Here is a 21,135-nt window from a genome sequence, read left to right on the forward strand (position 1 = left end):
GAAAAGGATGCCTCAAGAACCATGGCATCTAAATACTTGGTGGCATGTCTCGATAAATACACGAACGACGACTTCATCCTCTTCTTCCTTAATTTGGAGTAAGTTCAATTTTATATATGGAACCGTTTGTTTTTTCTAATTCAGTCTTTCTTATACACCCTTAGATACTAAAGTTTGTTTTTTTTTAAAACAGAGACCATTGGGTGACAATACTCATTTGTTTGCCTTGGTCCGCGCTATACTACTTCGATTCACTAGTTCCGAAGAAGAGTGTTCGAGGTAGGTTCTGGAAACCCATCAAATCACTCATTAACACTGCCTGGAAAGTGGCGACCAAGGGAAAACTAGCTGGTAAAAACTATAAAGACAAGCCTCACCACAACCACAGGTTCCCTTGCCAGCAACAGCCGTCCGGCAGTGTGTTCTGTAGCTACTACTGTTGTCACATCCTTATGGAGAATGCCAGCATGTTCAAGCCTGAGTGGAAGGGGTCAGTCGCGGCGATGGAAAAGTACTGGCGGCCCCGAATGACAATGGGACACCGACCTAAATGGGTCGTTTATAACACTCAAAGGGAGTTCGCCCATCTTATAAACAACGAGGTCATCAAGCCTAGTGGGGACTTCTTCGAACACGTGGAACAAGTCGTGTCTAGGGTTCACTCACGACAATAGATTCAAGCTTAAAATGAGATACATTTGTATTTTTTATATGCTTCCATGAAATTTTAACACTTTGTAATTATGCTTTTATAGAATTTTGACACTTTGTAATCAATGTCGTGAAGTGAGATACATTTGTATTCTTTATATGTTTTAAATGATGTGGCTTATATACATTTATATGTTTTAAATAATGTAATGTGATGTGCTGTGATGTGATGCGGGTTTATATGTATTTTTCTGTGACGAGATACATTTTTCTGTGCTGTACATATTGTTCTGTGTATTTCCTGTGTATTTTCTGCGATTTTAATTATTTTTTAAATACCAAAAATGTATCAGTGTCGGTCGGGTAGGAGCGACCGCCACTACCGTCACTAGTAAGTCTTTCTGCAGCAGCGAGTGCGCGATCTGCCTCGGCGTGATCCAGGTCGGCGACATGGTGAAGCTGCTGCCGGCGTGCGCCCACATCTACCACGTCGACTGCATCGATCTCTGGCTTGCTTCGCATTCGACATGCCTGCTTTGCCGGTTCAGGGTCAGCGATCACTCGGCAGCCAGTCAGAAAACGGCTCGTGTTTCCTCTGCATATATCATCAGGCTCATCTTTCCCCTGCATAGATCATCACCATCTGCAGGGAATGTCTGTACAGGGTTATTTTTTCCCCTTATTTTTTTGAATTTCAAGATAAACATGGATGTATGGTGATGTCGCAGTGCCGAATCGTAATGTGCATACTGTATTTCACTGGAATCGCAATCGAATTGACATCTCATCCACCGGGGTTCCATGAATAACCCCAACTTAGATTACAGATAGCTTTTCACTGTCAACATGTTAAGGCAGAGGAAATTCAGGGTGTTGAAGCATTCACGGAGGGGAATGCAGGATAATACACTTAAAACCGAAGCAAAGTTGAATAAGTGCATGGGACCGAAGAGAGCAAGGACCAAGGACCCCTCTGAATGCTCATTTAAAATAACGCACATTTGAAAGAACAGAAGGAAAACTGGGGAAGCATCAGAGGGGGATTTTCTTTCTCTCTATACTCATCTACCTCCTGAAGAAATTCTTCAACCACTTAGAGAACACACTGCATTGCTGCAGCTCAACATTTTATCATATACATGCAGAAAGGAGTTCAAGAAAATTCCTCAGAAATGCAACACGACCAAAATTGTTACAGATATAGACATGCATAAAAGCAATGACCACAGGTTGAGTTGACAGGAAGAACTTTCGCTTAAATCTGCAGCGTTCTGACCATAGCTTGTTGTTCCTGTGAAGCTGCCGTTTTTGGGGGATGCACTGCAGTGGTACAACTATGATAAGGCAGAGGAAATTCAGGGTGTTGCAGCATTCACGGAGGGGAATGCAGGATATAATACACATAAAACCAAAGCAAAATTGACATATTGATACAGCATAGCATGAAAGAAGAGTTCCGCTTGGCAAGTTTAACATGAGAAGATTTTTCTAAGAACTGAAAATTGGTAAAGTGGCTGGATTTAAAATGTTAGGACTCCTTTTGGAAAGTTGGGGTATAATAATTTTATTCGGTTAAGCTGTTTTTAGATACTTGGGTGTTTGCCTAACTTTTTTTCATAATTAAATTGTAAAAAGAGATACATTATTACTTCCCAGAACATATATGTTGAAATCTTGAGATGACAACAACTGGATAACTTGTGTCCAACTTTTAATCCCATATATCAAAACAGAGAAATGGACTTTTGAGAACTTTCCTTGGTAGCTTCAAAAGCAAGCACAACACGTTAACCGTAAACTGCAAGGGATAAAATTGGTAATTTTTTGGGTTTTCCCTACTGTTTCCCGGTGTTGAAATAAAAAAGGTTCTTTGTTGAAAAACCTTGCAAATAAAATTTGCTTCTTTCATGCAACAAGATGCTATTCACTTCGAAAGAATTTCCAAAAGTTTGACTCAGTGTTTGGCTACAGAACTACAGCTAGCCTCACCTTAGTAGATGCCTATCACTCTGTAAAATTCATCTGATGGTTAATTGTGTATACAGATATATGTTGACATGCATTCTCATCTTGGATCATTTTCAACCATTCAATAATATCAAAACCATATTGAAGGATGTCGATTTATCAAACTGCAACTATCTACATGTGAATCTTGAAAAAATTGACCTACAAATTGATCATTTTTACTTTTTAATTACTAAACTGTACAACCAGCAATTTTGATGGTATAAGAAAAAGGCTGGTGATGGTTTAAACAATATCTTTACACTTATAAAGATCCGAGTTGGTGGTCGTCAATTCACCCTACAAGACTACTCCGTAGCTTGATAGGTGGTCGTCACTTGATTGTCACCCATTTCAATGTAGTACATTTATGTATCATAATCTTTTGATTGATTTCATGACACTTTTGAGATAATTATTTCTTAAATGAATATTTTGAGAATTCTTATTTAGCATAAAATTAGAAAACACGATCACATGAATATTTAAACGATTTTTCTATTGATAAGTCGCCTGTTTTTAAACTAGAGGTTAATCGACATGTTAACCATCGGATCTTGATCCAACGACATCAAGTGGGAGATGAGAGAATGGGGATGACCCTCAGATCTTAATCCAACGGTTTTGAAACGTCGACTGGTATTTAAGACTCATTTCTGAAAAATGAGGCGACTTAAGCCACACCCATATTTAAAATAACGCATACATGTAATATATTTTTAATTCCGTAGCAATGCACGTGCATTTAGCTAGTGTATATTATATGATAACAATAAGATAGAATTAACTACATAATGACCATCAACTTCTAATTCCCATACCAACACAAATGACCTAAGTGTTAGTTATTTTGGAGGTGATGGTCGACTCAATCATTTTTTGGGGAATATGGCGTTGCATCGCAACTCTCTTCTGCGTCAAAAGAGTAGGTGATCGTGACCATTGGCCCAAGAATGCTATCCAGCTCATTTTGAGTGGCAAACACAACATATCTTTGATGCAGTAATTTTCCATGTAGGTGAATATAGTCAAGAATATTAATCATGTATGCAAATACATCTATTTTCTAATGACGTCGGTAGGAAAAATTGAGGATTTGCCACTCCAATTGTCGAAATTCTGGGATATGCCACTCGATCCATAGCCTCACTAACATCCAGGATATGACAAGAATAGATCAATGGAGAAGAATGTGAAACATTATGCAAACTTCAAAGCAAACAAGAGGACCAAATTACAGTTTGGTCATGCTAAGATATTTTGTTCTGAAGGTAATGGTCCTATGCTACTGGTTTTGCAGTACTAATCACCGCTCTTGCATTCTCCATGTTCACAGGTTTTTACCACCTGGAGCCACCGAAGGGCACAACAATGTACTTGTGTATCCCGCGTGCAGAACTAGTGCATGGTATATGGGGTTATGTAAACCCGATGCCATTGTGTACCATGATTCTATACTGCAATGAGGAAATGCTACATTCCAATCATGAATAGTCCAAGCACAATGGGGCACTGACTGCCGTGGACGTGGAGTACCGAGGCACGAGGTCTGTCCTGGCAAGACCTAGGCCTAGCCACATCCTATCTATGTGTGTCAAGTGTCAAAAGCCAAGTCCTTGATCCTCTATACTCTGTAGTCTTCTCTATTCACTGCTTTCATCATCTCTCTAAAGGCGAGGTAAGGTGGGGAGGAGGGAACGAGCATCGACCAGGCATCCTCAATGACTTCAAGGGACTTTGAAGGCGATTGTGTCGGCCGGTGGATTCGGTAGGGCTGCAGCTTCTGGAGGGCAATAACAATGGCATGAGTTCGAGGGATTCACATGTGCGCACTCAGTCTCAAGGCTCCATGACACCAGTCTTCTATAGGCACTGTGTAAGTGCATGCGTGTGGTGATGTGTGTGGGTGTGTGTGCATCTACAATGTATGTGGCGTTTCAAAGAAACGGTAACGCTTCTATGAATATGAAGTCGGTGCACATGTTCACACACTTGAAATCACGCATCGATGTATATGCAACACTATCAACCTTGTTGTGCAAGATGTTATGAGGTCATTTGTGCATGCTTCTTTGAAAAATACAGGGCTTAACATTTAGTCTTGACACGACATTGAGTTGCAATTCAAGATACATCATGTCGAAGAAACTAATCAATAAAAACATTACTTAGTTGTCTTTGCTCATGCCCATTCTCAATCTAAAGGAAAACATTACTTAGTCGTCTTTGCTCATGCCCATTCTCAATCGAAAGGACTGAAACTTATCAAGTTATAAGGGGGCATTGTTAATCAATTTGACATTTTCTTAGAATATTTCTATAAATCAACTCAAGTCCTGCCTAGTTGTGAAACATACTTGGCTAATGGCAGAGCCAATAGACAAATATATCTATAAAGGCCATTTAGGGCATCATACTTTTAAAACATGTTGATACAAGGATGGAGGAGGAAACTCTTGCAAATCTGTATCACATCTATACTGCTTTTCTAGCACTGTATCCTCAAAGGGGGTTACCAAAATTGTATAGAACTCTTGTTAATAGCTAATCCACCCAATTTGGACTTATTTGAAAGTTTTGAACACGTGCAACATGAACTATTTCGAGTCTTCCTCTTGTACACAACCAAGTCAGACTTCTCACACAACACCAGTAAGAGGTCAGAAGAAGAGTGGCAGAGCAACCAAAGCATGGATAGCCCATCTATGGAAGAGGTCGAAGATAGGCTGCCGGATATCGGGCTTGGCTATTGGCTCACCGTATCATGCCAGTACAACACGGCATGCTCATCGGGCCTAATATCTTCCATCAAGGTATGGACCATAAACATAGTCACAAGGAGAATTTAGAGACTTGATAAATTCATAAATAGATTGTAATTAGTTGATGCTTGCAAAACAGAAAGTGATAAAGTAGATTTGATATCCACTGGGAGTTGCTCTTCTGAAGAGATATGCTACTGAGTACAATATTTATGTGTAGCCGAATTTAGCACCGGATATATTTTTGAAGATTTTCGTGTTCATTCTCTAAGAGTGAGTTCAAGGTGTTCGACACAATGATGCGTGCTATATACTACTCCAGTACTTTCCATGCAAACATCCCCCGCCCCAACACACACAACAACATATCTAAAATATAGGCACGAAACCAGAAGAAGTAACTGATACTCCAAGATAGCTTAACGCCTTTGCTGTTAGTACTCTGCCCATTTTTTCTTTGGGCACCGGTCGGTGCGTTGGCTGTAATACTGAACCTGACGACTGTGGTTTCGTTTCTGTTGAAATGGAACTGGGCGAAAAGCCTTTCATCTAAAAAAAACTCCAAGATAGCTTATGCAGAGATACCAATAAGAATGAAAACCGAACTTGGATTGCACCTGACCTGGAAGGAAACACGCAGTTCCCATGACCTGCAAAAAAAACAAGTTGCAGCGCCGAGACGCCAATGCCACAGCGTTAAAGCTCCATCTCATGAATCCAGCATTCAACGAAGCAAAACAATGCTTTTCATTTTTTTTTTTGCAAGGGAAGCAAAATAATGCTTGATAAATGTGAAATCCAAGGATGCTCGTTCATGATGCGCGAAATCACGAGAGGAGCCGGCGTGGGTGCTTACTGGGGTTCAGGCCGATGAGCGCGGCGGCGCCGGAGAAATCGCAGGAGGCGGGGTTGGCGGCGCCACCGGATCGGAGGAAGTAGTCGTTGAATGCGTAGGACGCGTGCGCCAGGAGGTCGGGCGGCTCGTAGCAGGCGCCGCCCAGCTGGATGGCGCGGCAGTCGGCGCCGCCGTTGGGGCCGCAAGCCCAGTCGATAGCCGACTGCAGCGCGCCATCCTCGGCGTTATTCTTCGCGACGCACCAGAGCTGACCGCCACTGCTCACCGCGACGGCCCCTGCGGCGCTGCCGACAGCCGCGTGGGCGGCGAAGAGGAGGAGGGGGAGGGCAAGGTGGAGAAGGGGAGGCGAGGCCGCCACCATTGGGGCTCGTACGATCTGGAAGCAGCTGATTGGAGGATGTGAATCCTACCGTTGCGGGTGGAAGGAGGGGAGGGCGAAGCAGAGCAGAGTGTGAAGCGGAGTGCTGTTGTGGGGACGTGTGACGGCGCGTCTTCAGATACTTTCGCCCTCGCTTTCCAGTCCGCAGGGGACCAAGGAACATGCGCCCTTTATTCCCTGGACGGCGCTAACGCACAGGGCAGAGACAGATGGAGAAAAGTAATTGGAAAACCACACGAGTCTTGGAGGCCAAATTTAGGGTACATTCCCCAAATGTAGAGTCCAGGTGCATGGAGGACAGAATCACAGAAAGATCTGGCCGTTCAACATCATGATCCAACAGCCTCAATTCAATGGTGGTTCTCAGGTAGCTGGCTCCATTCTAGGGTCTCTTAATTCCACGAAGTCCAATACTCCCTCCGTTTCGATATAAAAGGCCTATGAATATCCCAAGATCAGTAACCCAACCAATATATAATGTAGATTGTATATCACATAAATAATACCGTTGAAAAATAGGACATTTGAAGATATAATTTTGTTATATAAAACTCATGCCACATTAGTTAAATCGCCGACCTAGAAAATACACATGAACCCTTTATGCCGAAATGGAGGTAGTATGAAGAATGTGACAGCTAAGCTCCATGTATGCTCTAATATGTGACAGCCAAGCTCTCATGTATGCTCTAATATGTGACAGCCAAGCTCTCATGTATGCTCTAATATGTGACAGCCAAGCTCTCATGTATGCTCTATTGTACCGGAACGGAGTACCCACATCAAGAAATCTCGTTCAGATGCATCGACAACCTCTTTTACTAGACAGGCAGAACGGACGTCATGTAAAAATGGAATAGATTACACGTTCTGACTGAGAAGCGAGAAACCATCAATCAAATATCGAACTGCCATGACCGAGCCTGAAAATACAGTCTGATAGAGGATTGGCATCTAAACAGGGCACTGGCCACAGATCGTTGAAGCGTCCTTGTGTGACGATACCCTTCAGTCACAGGTGGATAGTAAAGTCATGTATACTAAAGTCTAGAGTCTACAATGCACATGAGGTTGCCACGATAGCTGATTCGCGCTCACTGTTGACATTAAGACGTCCAACGGATGTGTGCGTTTATCCAAAAGAGCTCCCCACCTTGCCATCAGAACCTTGCCATAAACATCCCCACCTTGCCATCAGAACCTGCCATAAACATCCCCACCTTGCCATCAGAACCTTGCCATAAACATCCCCACCTTGCCATCAGAACCTGCCATAAACATCCCAATTGTCAATTCCTGGGCATGCGGAACATGCAAAGCAATTCAACCAAAAAAAAGGCTAAAGCCACCCTTCAATATCGAAAATAACGTGGATAGTCACGGTCCTGAAAAATGGAGCCGACAAGGTCACTTCATAAGACCTGCCAGCTAAGCCCGACTTATTGGCATAGTTTGAGTTCCAGTAAAGGCCAGAAAAAAATCAAGCTCAAAATCATGGAAAATCTTTAATTACTAGTCTGTCGTGATGTGTGTCTAGACAATTACCATTTTTAGCAGTCACAAAGTAAGACCCTGGAACAAAAAAACTCTATTCAATATGAACGAAAAAATAGAGTGGCCAATGTTTGGCTTCTAAAATGCTGGACATATTTGACCAGTTGCTGTGCTAAAAAAACCACCCAACTCCACCAAAAGCAAGCCCCTAGTAAGCTAGACCTGCACCGGTACTCATTTTCAAAATATAAAATACCTAGGAAAAGAATGTGGCGACTAGCAAAATGAAAAGCACCAGGTCATTTTCGACTAGTCCTTGCTTTGTGTGCTCAAAGCTAAATGGGCATATATTTGCAATCAGAGGAAGCAATCAATGATATAGGAGAGAGACCTCATGCAAGAACTGGGGTACAAGAATGTTATGATTGTAAACTCCCAAACATAAACCATTCTGATCTGATTAAAGTGTTGAAGCATGAAGGGTAGGGTTTACATACTATGCAAGGAGCAATCATTTTCACAAACAATCCTTAGTTTCTTGTAGCTTACAAGTGTTTTAGGACGAAGGAAGGGGTTTTAATATTATGCGACAAACTGATCTTCACTTGCAATTATGAGTTTTTTTGTACATTATGCAAGTGTTCAAAATATAGTGTATATGAACTTGTTAGGATATCCTATCCATCTTGAAGCATATGGGCCATAGCCCATCAAGGTAGTGTGATGAATATCTCACTACCACTAGAAGCTTCTCATAACCTCATACCAAGAATACACATATGTTGCCTTACTAAAAATACAGCCATGCCTGAATTTATATTCCATACTCGATATTCCCCCCCTGAGCTGATCTCAACTAACCCAGAAATGTCACTCCCTCCGCTTCTTTTTACAGGGTGTTTGATTGGTCCAGACAAGCCTTTGACCAAATTTGTTTTTTTAAGAAAAAGTGACCAACAATTACATTATGCAATACGTGACATAAATTTGATGTCGTAGATTTTTTGTATTAAAAAATGCTTATGATTATGATTTTGTGTCGCATAAACCTCATATTAATGGGGTAATCTGTGTTCAAAGGCTTGTCTTAAACAATCAAAATACAGCCTAGAAAAAGAAACAGAGGGGGTATTTGATTACTAACAAATCACAATAACTGTAACATAATTTGCTCAAGCAAGCAGACCTGTAGACCATGAAACCAATTCACACACTATTTAGAAAGGACAGCTGCTGTATTTAAAATAAAATAAAAACTGATGACTCCAAGTCGTGACAATTCAGTACGAAAAAATAATAGCAAAGTAAACTAAAGTAAGTCATGCAGGTTCTTTCATTCTTGATCCTATTAATTTAACTAATTACTTTAGTAGTTCACTTAAGATACCAGATAAACATGCATTACTTCAACAAAGATATTGCATATGCATAGACCATAAAAATAGAGTGAATTAGAATCCCCAACCATACAGAAACCAGGAAGATCTCCTAACCACCATTGGATTCTAACAAAATACATGAAACTAGTTTATCTTCTAACAATTCAATTCCTCCACAGTACATGAACGCAAGAACTTAGGGTATATGCTAATCCATGTACCTTTAACTATAGAAGTCATTCTTCTGTAGCCGGGGTTGCAACCTTCGCTTTTCTTTTTTCCTTGAGAAAATGAATATCCCTAGCGAGTCCTTCCATTTTGCTGCACAGAAGATTGAGATGCTCTGTCCACTTATCAATCTTTGAAAACCATTCAAGCTCAAAAAAATGTATCATATCATTTGCTGCAGCAAGGTTTCGCTCCTCTTCCTTCAACCGGTTCCTCTCCAACTCCTTGACACCAAGAACAAGGCCGCCGCCACCAGCAACATCGTGATAACGGAACTTGTTACAAGGGAACTTCTTCCTGTACTCAAAGAAAGCGGCAGCAGTATGTTTCAAAGCTGCCTTATAGCCACTGACCAACTTGCCCATCTCATTCAGATCATGCTCAAAGCGCCTAAGATCTTCTTTCCGCTTATTCTCTTGCTCAAACCTGGCTGAGTCCATGGAATGGATAATTGCGTCCTTCTCATGCAGCAAGTTAACCAAGTGTTGCTTCTCTAATAGCACATCTTGAAGCGCTCTATCTTTCTGTTCATAGAGCATGCTAGCCTCTAGCATCAAGTTCTGTATGGGTCCTGCAATATTTGTATTGAAGACTGATGATCCAGGTGATACACTACTATCGTTGCAGTTCCGCATCCGCTTCTGCTGACTGCCCAATGAAAACTGCGGTTGTTCTTGCATATGGTCATTGTACCCATCAATTTCCCCGATGTGCCTCTTCCCATTATTCCCACCAAAAATTGAGCTCCCGGGACCCATGTCCATTCCATTCTTATGTGCATCAGCACCCATAGCCAAGAATTCTCCAGAGGACAGGTCATGCGTATTTTCCATACCATTGTACGTCGAGGGAATTGAGTTCATCGCATGAAGGAGGTCTGTTGATTGCATCCCATTTAAGGATCCCATTTTCACAGAGAATCCATCATCAAAGCTTACCTCATCCCTCATCCCAATATCCCCTTTATTCAAATTCTCGAACTCCATCCGAAATGTGTGCTGGTCATATTGCTGTGAAAACTGTGTCGTTCCCTCGTCCCCCTTATCATCCCCAATCGCCCAATCCATGTCCACTCCACCCCGATACCCCACGAATGCATCATCCTCCGACTCCTTCGCCTCCTCATTATCACTATCGTCCACATCCAGATTTTCCACAGATGCATTCTCTTCCGCATCCATACTGTCATAATCATTGACAGAGCTAATCCCCAAGCTCAACCCAGTCGTGTCCTTCTCTTCTTCCCCGTCTGCCTTCTCATCCTCTTTCATCTCTGCTAATGGGCTTGCATCCTTCTCTGCTGCGCCACGAGACGCATCTTCATCTCCCTCCCGCTCTGCTGAAACCTCATCATTAGAAGTCAGCATCTGATGCGTAACTGTTGCTGCTTCCAATGAAACAAGCCCCAGCTCCAACTCATCCCCCGCCTTTGAGTCATCGAAGCTCGTGCCATTATTCGGTGTCTCCAATGATATCTTACTCCTCACATTAGCGGCCACATCCACAACTCCCAACTCCAGTTCCTCCATGCTCTTGCTCCTAACATCAACATCCCCTTCCTCCAACTCCTCCAAGTTATTGCTCGCCAAAGCTGCACCCTCTATCTCTGGTTCCTCCAAGATTTTGTCCCTCGCAACTTCATCCACCATCTCCAATCCTGATTCCTCCATTATCTTGCTCCTCACATCAGCATCAGCATCCATTGGGTCCAACTCCAAGTTCTTGCTCATGGCATCCGCATTACCATCCGCAGACACCTCCAGGGCAACCTCCCCTCTCTCTTCTTCCTTCACCACTTGGAATAGATTGGGCTTCTGTGTCGAAATGAGCCTTTGAAGATATGGCCAGTAGTAGCACACCCCATCATCCCTCTTGGGCACCTCCAGAATCTCCTTCTCAACGAGTCCCCAGATCAGCCCGGCCCAGTCAACCCTATGCGCCGACCCATCCTTGACCGCCTGTTCCGCGGAGGCCACCTCCTGCGGCAGTATGCACATGTCATCGCCCTGGAACGGGGGAAGGATATAAGACTGCATGAACTCCAGGACGGCGGAGATCACCGCGGCGGGGTCCACGTCGGGAGGGGGAGCCGTGGAGGCCGGCTTGGGTGGGAGGGAGAGCGCGCGGACCAAGTCCGTACGGCTGATACCGAGGCGGACGTTCCCCAAGACGAAGCTGCGGTGCTGCGACGGGTCGTAATAGGCGATGAGCTGCGTGACGAGATCGGGGCGCGGGGGCTGTGATTCGAGGTCGAGCCGCGCGAAGTCGAGGAGACCGAGGGAACGGAGGGCGGCCTCGTGAGGCGAGGCGGTGGCTGAGAGGGAGCGGGGCGGGGGATCCAGCGGGTGGAGACGGAGGTGGGCGCGGAGGTGCGCGAGGCGCTCCTCGGCGGCGGCGCGGAGCCTTCCGGTGAGGGGCTTCTTGAGTTTGCTGCCGCCGTGGGATCCCCCAGGAGGCATGTCCGGATCGGGGTTGACGGAGGCGGTAGAGGCTTCCTGCGGGGGCTGGGAGGTTTGGGAGGGCAGGGGATCGGCGGAATCGGGCATGGCTCTCGCCTCCGGGGGATTGGATTTGGTGAGGGTTTCTTGCTCCTCAGTTGGGGTTTGCGTTTGGGTATATATCGATTAGAGGGGAGAAGTTCGAGGGGTTCCAACTCATCTAATCGGCACGTGACAGCTTTGGCAGTTGGCACTATACAGAATGCGCAAAGAATGCAAGTGTAACAACAACGTTCATCTTTAAAAAAAAATGCTTACAGCATAGTATACCAATAGTTGCAACATCATTCTCCCGATAACATATTGACATGAACTACCTAGCTCATGTTGGTTGCCAATGAAATATCACACATCGATTGCAAACAATCCGAAATAATAATGCAGACACTGATTTTATTATAGGACCTTTGAATCACTCTCTTCGGATTAGTAAGTCAAATCGGTAAATACGAGCGGAGAAGAGAATAGGAGCATGAATTAATGAGATATATCGGTTCCATGATGATACCGTATCTAAGATACAAAATTCCTCACTTTCCTCATTAATTCAACGCCACCTCATAGAGGCTCCTATCGTGAGCCGAATAAATGATACAAGGTGGAATGCCAAGAAAGGTATGAATAGAACTTTGTTTAAGAGATTTATTTTGCTGGTGAACCCCTATGTGTTCATAAAGAGTATTACTTATCATCACGTTGGCAAGAGTAAGTGTCGCTCTCACGCGTGTCAAAGGGAGTATGTATGATTAATAGTATTAACGGTAATTGAAAGTAGCATTAACATATATTCCTCCTTCCACGTATGTAAGGCCCAATTTCCAATTTGGTTTCTCCAAAATTGTAATGGCATTTTCTAATTTTTCTCCCTCAAACCACGCGTCACTTGATTGTAATTCTCTTGGTGTAAGATCTACATTAAGTGCGACCTATCACCTAACTCACTAACTATGCGTAAGTTGCAAGTCTCTAGGGTTCCAAATCTATTGGTCAAAACAAGAAAAAACTTATTCGAAATGCACGCTCTTCGCCTTGATACTAGATATTGTCAAATGGGGCCTTACATACATGGAAGGAGGAAGTACTAGTAATTAAGAATTTCTGCTTCAAAGGTGGGAACTTGGCCCAATTATGGGCTTGCGAGAAGGGTGCAACAGCGGCGAGGAAAAGAGTGCGACCACGTCGATGGATATCACGGAAACTGGTGGAAAACCGATGACGTGGCATCACGAGGAGTCAGGAAATTCATGTAGTGGGGCTCCCCTATTTAGATATAGAAGATAACCTATTAACAAGAAAATCAATTATGAAAACTAATTTGTCAAGAAAACCAATTTTTAAACATAGATGCATAACCATATATCTCTCCAGAAGACAAGAATTTTTCTCTAGTTACAGAACATGCACTACACCAATACACGGGATTTTCGACAGCCAAGTTGGTCGGGGAAACAGCTTTTAGCGACGGAAGATCGGTCGGGAAAGGGTTTTCCCGACCAACATTGTCTGTCACCGAAAGTCCTGTCGGCAAAGGCCTTTCCCGACCAACATTTCTTTACCGACCGACTGTTTGTTGCTATTATGAAATCTTTCCCGACCGACATTTTCTTTTCTGACCGACGGTCTTTTCCCGATAGGCAACCCTTTCCCGACCAACAGTCCGATGGCATGCGTTTCACCGACCGACCTTCTGTTGAGCCAGCCACAACTTTTTGCCGACCAACAATCTGATGGTATTCAGTTTTGCCGACCAACTTTCTGATGCCACTACATCATCTTTTCCCGACCAACTGTTAGATGATAGTAATTTTGCCAACCCAACTTCGGGTTCATTGCCTACGTACGTGCACACTAAATCAAGTTACATATATCACAACAGTAAGCTTTGACACACATAAATAATTCATATCTTCGATACATAGTTACCATTCAGATTCTCATAAACTAAAGGAAACACCATCGTTCAATGTTCAAGAAACCATACAAGTTTACAAAATAATTCATTGTTTGCTCCATTACACAAAATATCCATTTGACAGAAACCCCGACTTCATGGTTTCTCGCCCGCCAGCTTCTTGGTTCTTTGTCCTTACGCATACCATCCCTATAAAAGATAAGAAGGCCTCAATACATTTATAAGTTGGTAACACAATGACGTTCTAAACATTTAGATCATGAAAAAGGAAAATGCAATTCATGCTGTTATAAAACAGATAATGGATCTTATGTTGGAGAGAAAATTTTGATGTACTTAGACACGTGAAGGCAAGGTCTCAGGTGAATCATGTACGAAAGAGAGCACACATACATAAAAAAGCTGTTATTTTACATATCTAGGTACATGACAGCAGAGAGAAACAGCACAATGAACCAAAAACTTGTTTCACATATCAGTATAGCAATTATTCTTATGTAAACAGCCTATCTAGAATTAATCTCCACATGAAGGTGAAGGGAAGTGCAGCCAGCAAATCTGTGCGCTCTGAAACTTTTTGGAGAGGATTAGATATTGCTGTCAAATTCTTTGAGCCATTGGCTAATTTGTTCAGGCGAATGGACAGCGATGTACCAGCTATGGGGTTCATATACGGAGCCTTCTTGGATGCGAAGCAAGAGATCTCAGCCCAGTTTGAAAATTCAGAAACTTGTTTTCAGCAAGTATTGGATATTGTAGATAAAAGATGGGACAACAAGCTAAAGATGCCACTACATAGGGCTGGATACTACTTGAACCCATACTATTATTATGCAAACAGACTGGCTATTGAGGTAGATGGATCATTTAAAGATGGGCTTGTAACTTGCATGGAACAAATGGTTGGAGATAATCGCCTTCAAGATAAAATCATGGATGAGATTAATACATATACAGATGAAGAAGGCTCATTTGGAAGGGACATTGGTAAACGGCAGCGGAGAAACAAAAGCTTTGATCCAGGTGAATATTTAGTTATTTACATTGTCCTCAGTTCTCAAATCAGATCTTATAGTGGTTACTTAACTCTTGTTTTTACTTCCTATTTCTAATGAAGCTAAATGGTGGTCCAACCATGGCTCAAGTGCACCAAATCTCAAGATATTGGCGATGCGAATTTTGAGTTTGACATGCAGCTCCTCTGCTTGTGAGAGGAATTGGAGTATTTTTCAGCAAGTAAGAAAGAAGTACATCTAATTTTATTCGCAAAGTTGCAATCAGATATTCAGATTACTTGCAATCAGATCAATGTTGAATACTTGAATCAGATTACAGTAGCATTCAATTTTGCCACTTCACCTACAGGTGCACACAAAGAGACGCAATAGGCTACTTCATAACAAAATGAGGGACCTGGTGTTTATCAAGTTCAACTCCAAGCTATAACAAAAGAGGGGGATGAAATACAGGGACCCGATTGAAGAAACCACATTTGCAAATGTTGTAGAAGATGAATATAATGAGTGGATCACGGGTGTTGTGCCAGATGGAGGTGAGCAGTTGTGGAAGATGAATATAGAAGGCACTGTATTTCCAGATGTACTGATACTTAAAGCACAATTGCTAGAACAACTACAAAATTTTGGATGAAGCAACTACTACTATCATAACACTATATTGTTCATCAAGATTCAGATTTGGATAAGAAATTACTCAAAGTGATGATTCTTTTATAGAGCTTGAAGGTACAACTGTCTCAACGGTTATCTCAAGTTTATAGAAAAGAATACCTTAGCGACATGTGGAGGATAATGCTGCAGCAGTCTTGTAGGGCTTCATCTAGAAAAATCATCAGCGGTCAGCAGCTTACATCCAACAATACAAGGAAAACTCAAAAAATTAACAGGGTAGGTGATTACCTTGCTTGATGGCCATGCAATGGACATCTTGACAGCATCGCTGATGTATCGTAAACCATCATACTAAAAAGGTAGCGTAGATTCCCTTCTAATCGCAACATTGACGATCACCTCATAATTCTCTAGCCCAAGGGGCTCCCCGCCAACAATAGTGTTTTCAGCGATTGAGATAATCGTCGCCTTAGCAACAGGAGTTTCAGGACCATTCCAAGCAAGCAGAAGCACATCCATACCAATCTGAGAGATATTTATTTTAGGAACATGCAAACAAAAATGTTTAAATATGTAGGAAAGGATTAGAAGATAAATTATCAGGCTTCCATCTTGGTGATTTGGGAAACTACTTTGGGGGACCCTTATAACTCTTCTATGCATATAGGTGTCTTCATCATCGCCTTCTTCATCGTCATTACGTTCCTCAGGTTCTCTTGAGTTCTATGTCAAACCACAACATATATTTAAATAGAGTTATTACAAGCATGCTCAATCATGAATGCAATGACTAGATCTGCACATAGTTAATTACCAGTCGAGAATTAGAACCATGTTGAGAGCTAGGAGTCCCCACAATATGACCTCCTTGTGAAATCAATTGGTTCAGTTGTTGCTGCATTCGTTGCATCTGCTCCTGCATCGAGTCCAGGCGTTGTTCAGCTTGTCAACGTGCTTCAATTTCCACAAGAACCCTTGTGGTCATTCGGACCTGTGTACCCGGTGTGCCCAGATCAGTTGGTGTTGGCCCCATACCTAATACATGGACACGACCCCTTGGTTCCTTCATTCCACAAACACGTGCATATAGGTCACCTTCCTGAATACTTTTTTCCTTCCAGTCAGGGTGGTTTTCGGCTTCTTCAACGAGTTGTTTCTGCAAAATGTATTGCATTTACTTGTAGAATTTTTGAGTAATACTAAATGAATGGGCAAAGACTTACAATTATTGGCGCTGCCTGTGATAAATTGTCCCCATTCTTGCGTGTACGTGTTTTGATGAAAACTTCATCTCTCCGAGGGGCATACCCAAGTTCATCAGCCTACAATCAGTCCAAGTTTAGTACAATGTATTAGGCTTTGAAATACAACATCATATCATTCGTAAGTGAGATAAGGCATGACTCTTGCTACCAGTTGTATGCGACACCGTCGACTTGGCACGATTCTCTTTCGCTCTTGCACTGCGAGCCTACAAGAATAAAAATTTGATCACCAAACTTCAGGTTAATGATTGTTAGGACACCTGAGCAAGGGGAGGACCATCAACATAAGAAAACAGTTCTTGAGGGTACTGTTGGCGTATGCAAAGTTTATTAGCATAATATAAGCTCTTCCAAGCAAGGCTGCTGCCATTCAGTTTAGTTTATGTACATAAAGCTAAAAAAATGCTAAAATATCCAGTTCATATCAAAAGTTTAAAAAGAGCAGCTCAGTATATCTATATATATGTAGGCAGGATGGCTTACTTCAAATTCTGGAGATCGCCAATATTCAATAAGGGTAGCCCAATCACGTTTACTAATTCTCCCATCACATCTTCTCATAAGTTGTTCATCAGTCAATTCAGGATCAAACTTTGTCTTCTTTAAATCAGCCTTCCATTCCTTCCATTTAGTCCAGCTCATAGAAAGCCTAATAATTGAAATCAGAAAAGGACGATCATCAGCTAGATAGCAACAGACATGAGAACATAAATTGTAAGTAATAAGCCATGTCTGCCACACATACCTGTAAGTGATTCCACACCAGTGACTTCTGTGCTTCCAGCTCAACATCTCTCCAATCTAACTTCGCAGGTGATATATGCTTCCTCACCAAAGTACCAATGAAATTTGCAAATTCAGTTGCATCTGCCCCATAAGGCTGGCCAAGCTCATTAAATGGAATTTTGATTTTAGGTTTAGTCTACCTCGAATAAATGTTTAACTTCTGAGTAATTTTTCTTCCACCTTTCTTTTCACCATTACCATTACCATCAAGCTCATGAATAACCTCTACATGACAATGGTCATAGTTACTATCTAGTGCCATGAGATCACTATAATAAGGAGAAGTATAATTAACTATATGTACCTTTCGAAGGTTGTTGTCCAGAATCTACAAGATCATCTTTTCTTGCACTCGACCTTAAAACACGCTGTTCATTTCTACTGTCAGGTATTCTGGAGGATGCCTGCATAGACGACGTAGGTATCAACATAGAAAAGTCATAGTTCAAACTACATTTTCTACACTTCAGGAATAGTTAGTGTTGGAAGCTCCACATGCACATGTAAAACATGTAAACATACCTTTATTTTCTTGTTAGGAGGTTGGGTTGCTTCCATATGACCTCTAAGTGCATCTCGTCTTTCACGAACAATTGCCAGCTTCTTGCTATTTTCTTCTATTTGCCTAATTCTTTGTAATTGATATTCAACTGCCTTTAGTTTGTCCGACGTGACCCCACCATCTTTATCCTTTCCTCTTGCACTTGCCATTCTTTTTCGTGAAAAAAAGACATAATGTAAAAAAGTATGTGGCTGAGTTTACAAACAAACATAAAAGCAAAATTGTACATCACACTTACTTTTTTCCAATATCACTTGCCTTAAAACCTAATCCATCTACATCTGCCCTAGCAGAACCAACTTTTTGTTTCATTCGGATAAATTTGATGGAATAGAGAATCTCTAACAATGGCAGAGGACAGACTAAATTTTTGGTATGGCAAAAATCAATCGGATGAACCAAATCACCTAAATATAAAATCAACAAAAGAGTTCTTCACAAGTACATTAAAATTAACATCAAGTCTTGGTGCAAGACTGCTACTGTTGCGGTCTAATACACCAATACACTAAATGCTTCGGTTTTATTCTTTCTAAAAGACAAACTAACAGAAAAATCCCAGTACAGAACTCCCAGCTTGCAGGCACATGGAGAGAGAGAGAGAAAGAGAAAGAGAGAGCAGCTCACCAGACTGAAGTCGCCGGCAGCTTGGGGGTGTGAGCATGTACAGGACCACCTCTGCGAGGAGAAACGGCGGGGATGCAGGCAGTCCAGATCCTGTGGCGACGGGGTGGCGGTACAGATCCCGCGGTGACAGTCCAGAGAATAGCGGAGAGGAGGGATGGGGGCGGAGCTCTAGCGGCTAGGGTGGATTGGTGGTTGTCGAGCGCAACGGCAGTAGTTCTTGGCGGGTGTGGCAGGCGGCGGATGGGATAAGCCGGCGAGGAGGCGGGGCGAGGCGCGCGGCCGGTGGTGTGGGACGGGGCGGAGGCGAAGTGGCCGCACCGGCCGGATCGGAATCGGGACCAGCGGCGGCGGCGTGCTCTTGTGGACTGCTGTCTCGTGGACTGAGAAACGGAATGGGAAGAGATAAGGCTTGGCTAGGGATTTGGAATTAGAGAGCGGAAATGTTCGCGGGCTGGGCCAAAATATGGTGCCAAAAATTTCATTTTCGGGTGGGTAAGGCCCGACCAACAATTGGTCGGCGTTTTTTGCCGACCGACCGTTTGACGCTAACGCCGGAATTGCCGACCGACTCTTCGACTCCTTTGTATTATTCATTCCTGACCAACGGTCCGTCGTCCTACATACAAATTCCTGACCAACCATCCGATATCAACTTCCCCGACCAACCGTCCGACACCATATGTACACTTTTTCCGACCAACAACAGTCGGCAATTCTATGCAGTGGTGTAGTGATGAAGATACTTGACACCATGAATTTTTATTTTTATTTTGATAGACTTGACACCATGAATTCAAAATTACTAATTAATGTGGTGGCTCACGAGTTAGCTAAGTGGGGTCTGACGAGGGTGTACCTCGGCAATGCCCAAGTTTAGGGCTTTGTGTTTATGGAGAGCAGAGGGTGTAACGGCGATCTCGTCGACTAACAAGGACTAGGGGACACAAGTTTACCCAAGTTTAGGGCCCTCCGGGACGTAATACCCCTAAGTCCTTCTCTATGTGTTTGTATTGATGGTGATTACGAAGAGATCGATCCCGGCTCCCCTCCTAGTCCTTTATATATAGGAGGCTATGGTGCGCAGATTGGATCTGGCGAGTGCATATCAGATGGCTTGTCCTTCCTGGCTCCCCTCCTAGTCCTTTATATATAGGAGGCTATGTCTCGCATTTGGAGCCTGGGTATGTTACGACAGATCAACATAATTAAGAATCTCTAGATTATATTCCTTGTCTTGAGCCGCAATTATAGGTACTCAGGCTTCATGAACCCCAGTGGGCCTTCGGATGGGCTTCATGATGGGCCACAGAGGGTATATGAAGGATGAGGACCCGGCGGGTCATTCTCTCGTCAGGGTCGTGGCGTGTTGTGTACAGGTGTTTTGCGTCACTCTGTGCCGTCCCGCATGATGAGCCAGGTTATGTGTGATTGTAATCCAAACTTTATCTATGATTAATACACAACCCACTTTCAAAAATAATATCAAGATTATGTTGCCAAATTTACGATTCACAAATTTGCAAAAAATAGTGTATTTCAAAGCTTAAATATTTACGAGAAAATGGATTGTTGTCTTCAACGTACAAAATGAATTAGGGGTGTCAATGGATTAGTTGTAACAGTAAGCTGGGTGTGTACGTCTCCCTTATGAGGAAAAGACATCATACACTTGACAAAAGAGACACGCCGATGCTTTTTGAGTAGGTTATATATGTCGCTTTATAGCATTGAAAGGATATCTTGCCCTATTTAGCTATTGGTGTAAATGACATCATGATTAGAGAGCTAACCATCCGGACTAGCATCAGAGTGAACACAACACCTTCTATGTTCACCCGGAGGCTGCTCCGCAATCCAAGCACCCGAAGGCGGGAGGCCAATCCAAAGCCTTCAGTTTCAAACAGAGGTGGTGCAGTAGAATCTGGACCACCTTTCGGGCTAGCCTACGAGCGACTCCCAAAACTATTAGAATCACCCGAAGGCTAGGTTGGAATAACGGGTGCACTGGTTTCCTTCCACTCGGCAGTTTTGACATCAAACGCCCCAATGGGCATATTTCTGGGGGATCTATTGAAGTCCACTGTTTTGTTTCCAACCT

The 21,135-nt window shown here is 42.9% G+C and overlaps 2 protein-coding genes and 1 long non-coding RNA gene across 8 annotated transcripts; all 3 read right to left on the minus strand.

The window, feature by feature from the left end:
* Positions 1-1,520: 1,520 nt before the first annotated feature.
* On the minus strand, positions 1,521-7,121 carry LOC104581551 (PLASMODESMATA CALLOSE-BINDING PROTEIN 5). 2 transcript variants are annotated; one of them, XM_010229348.3, is made up of 3 exons: positions 6,277-7,121; positions 6,038-6,070; positions 1,521-1,971 (listed from the first exon to the last, which is right to left on the minus strand). In XM_010229348.3, the coding sequence occupies exons 1-3, from the start codon at positions 6,635-6,637 to the stop codon at positions 1,907-1,909; spliced, it is 459 nt and encodes a 152-aa protein (XP_010227650.1). In that variant the 5' UTR covers positions 6,638-7,121; the 3' UTR covers positions 1,521-1,906. The 2 variants fall into 2 exon arrangements, with proteins under 2 accessions (XP_010227650.1, XP_010227649.1); XM_010229347.3 differs by having other exon boundaries at positions 1,594-1,971; positions 6,043-6,070.
* A 409-nt stretch (positions 7,122-7,530) lies between these two features.
* On the minus strand, positions 7,531-12,363 carry LOC100827228. Its single transcript, XM_010229350.3, has 2 exons — positions 9,750-12,363; positions 7,531-7,923 (listed from the first exon to the last, which is right to left on the minus strand). The coding sequence occupies exon 1, from the start codon at positions 12,300-12,302 to the stop codon at positions 9,765-9,767; it is 2,538 nt and encodes an 845-aa protein (XP_010227652.1). The 5' UTR covers positions 12,303-12,363; the 3' UTR covers positions 7,531-7,923; positions 9,750-9,764.
* Positions 12,364-14,112: 1,749 nt separating this feature from the next.
* LOC100834692 lies at positions 14,113-19,462 on the minus strand. 5 transcript variants are annotated; one of them, XR_001405449.2, is made up of 12 exons: positions 19,038-19,461; positions 18,371-18,560; positions 18,153-18,252; positions 17,808-18,073; positions 17,546-17,711; positions 17,211-17,268; positions 17,021-17,119; positions 16,833-16,953; positions 16,612-16,713; positions 16,086-16,520; positions 15,957-16,005; positions 14,113-14,355 (listed from the first exon to the last, which is right to left on the minus strand). It is a non-coding gene; the product is annotated as an uncharacterized LOC100834692 (long non-coding RNA). The 5 variants fall into 5 exon arrangements; XR_001405447.2 differs by having other exon boundaries at positions 16,086-16,322; positions 16,430-16,520; positions 16,612-16,953; positions 19,038-19,460; XR_002961732.1 differs by having other exon boundaries at positions 16,612-16,953; positions 17,808-17,929; positions 19,038-19,462.
* Between the last annotated feature and the right edge of the window lie 1,673 nt (positions 19,463-21,135).

The sequence above is a fragment of the Brachypodium distachyon genome, chromosome 1 (genome assembly GCF_000005505.3).
Source record: "Brachypodium distachyon strain Bd21 chromosome 1, Brachypodium_distachyon_v3.0, whole genome shotgun sequence".
In the NCBI taxonomy this organism is placed as follows: Eukaryota; Viridiplantae; Streptophyta; class Magnoliopsida; order Poales; family Poaceae; genus Brachypodium; species Brachypodium distachyon.

Coding starts and splice junctions, on each gene's coding strand:
- LOC104581551 (XM_010229347.3), bottom strand. CDS start 6,637: ATGGTGGCGGCCTCGCCTCCCCTTCTCCACCTTGCCCTCCCCCTCCTC. Junction 6,071..6,276: donor GCTCATCGGCCTGAACCCCA/GTAAGCACCCAC, acceptor TTTTTTTTGCAG/GTCATGGGAACTGCGTGTTT. Junction 1,972..6,042: donor AACTGCGTGTTTCCTTCCAG/GTCAGGTGCAAT, acceptor GTACCACTGCAG/TGCATCCCCCAAAAACGGCA.
- LOC100827228 (XM_010229350.3), bottom strand. CDS start 12,302: ATGCCCGATTCCGCCGATCCCCTGCCCTCCCAAACCTCCCAGCCCCCG.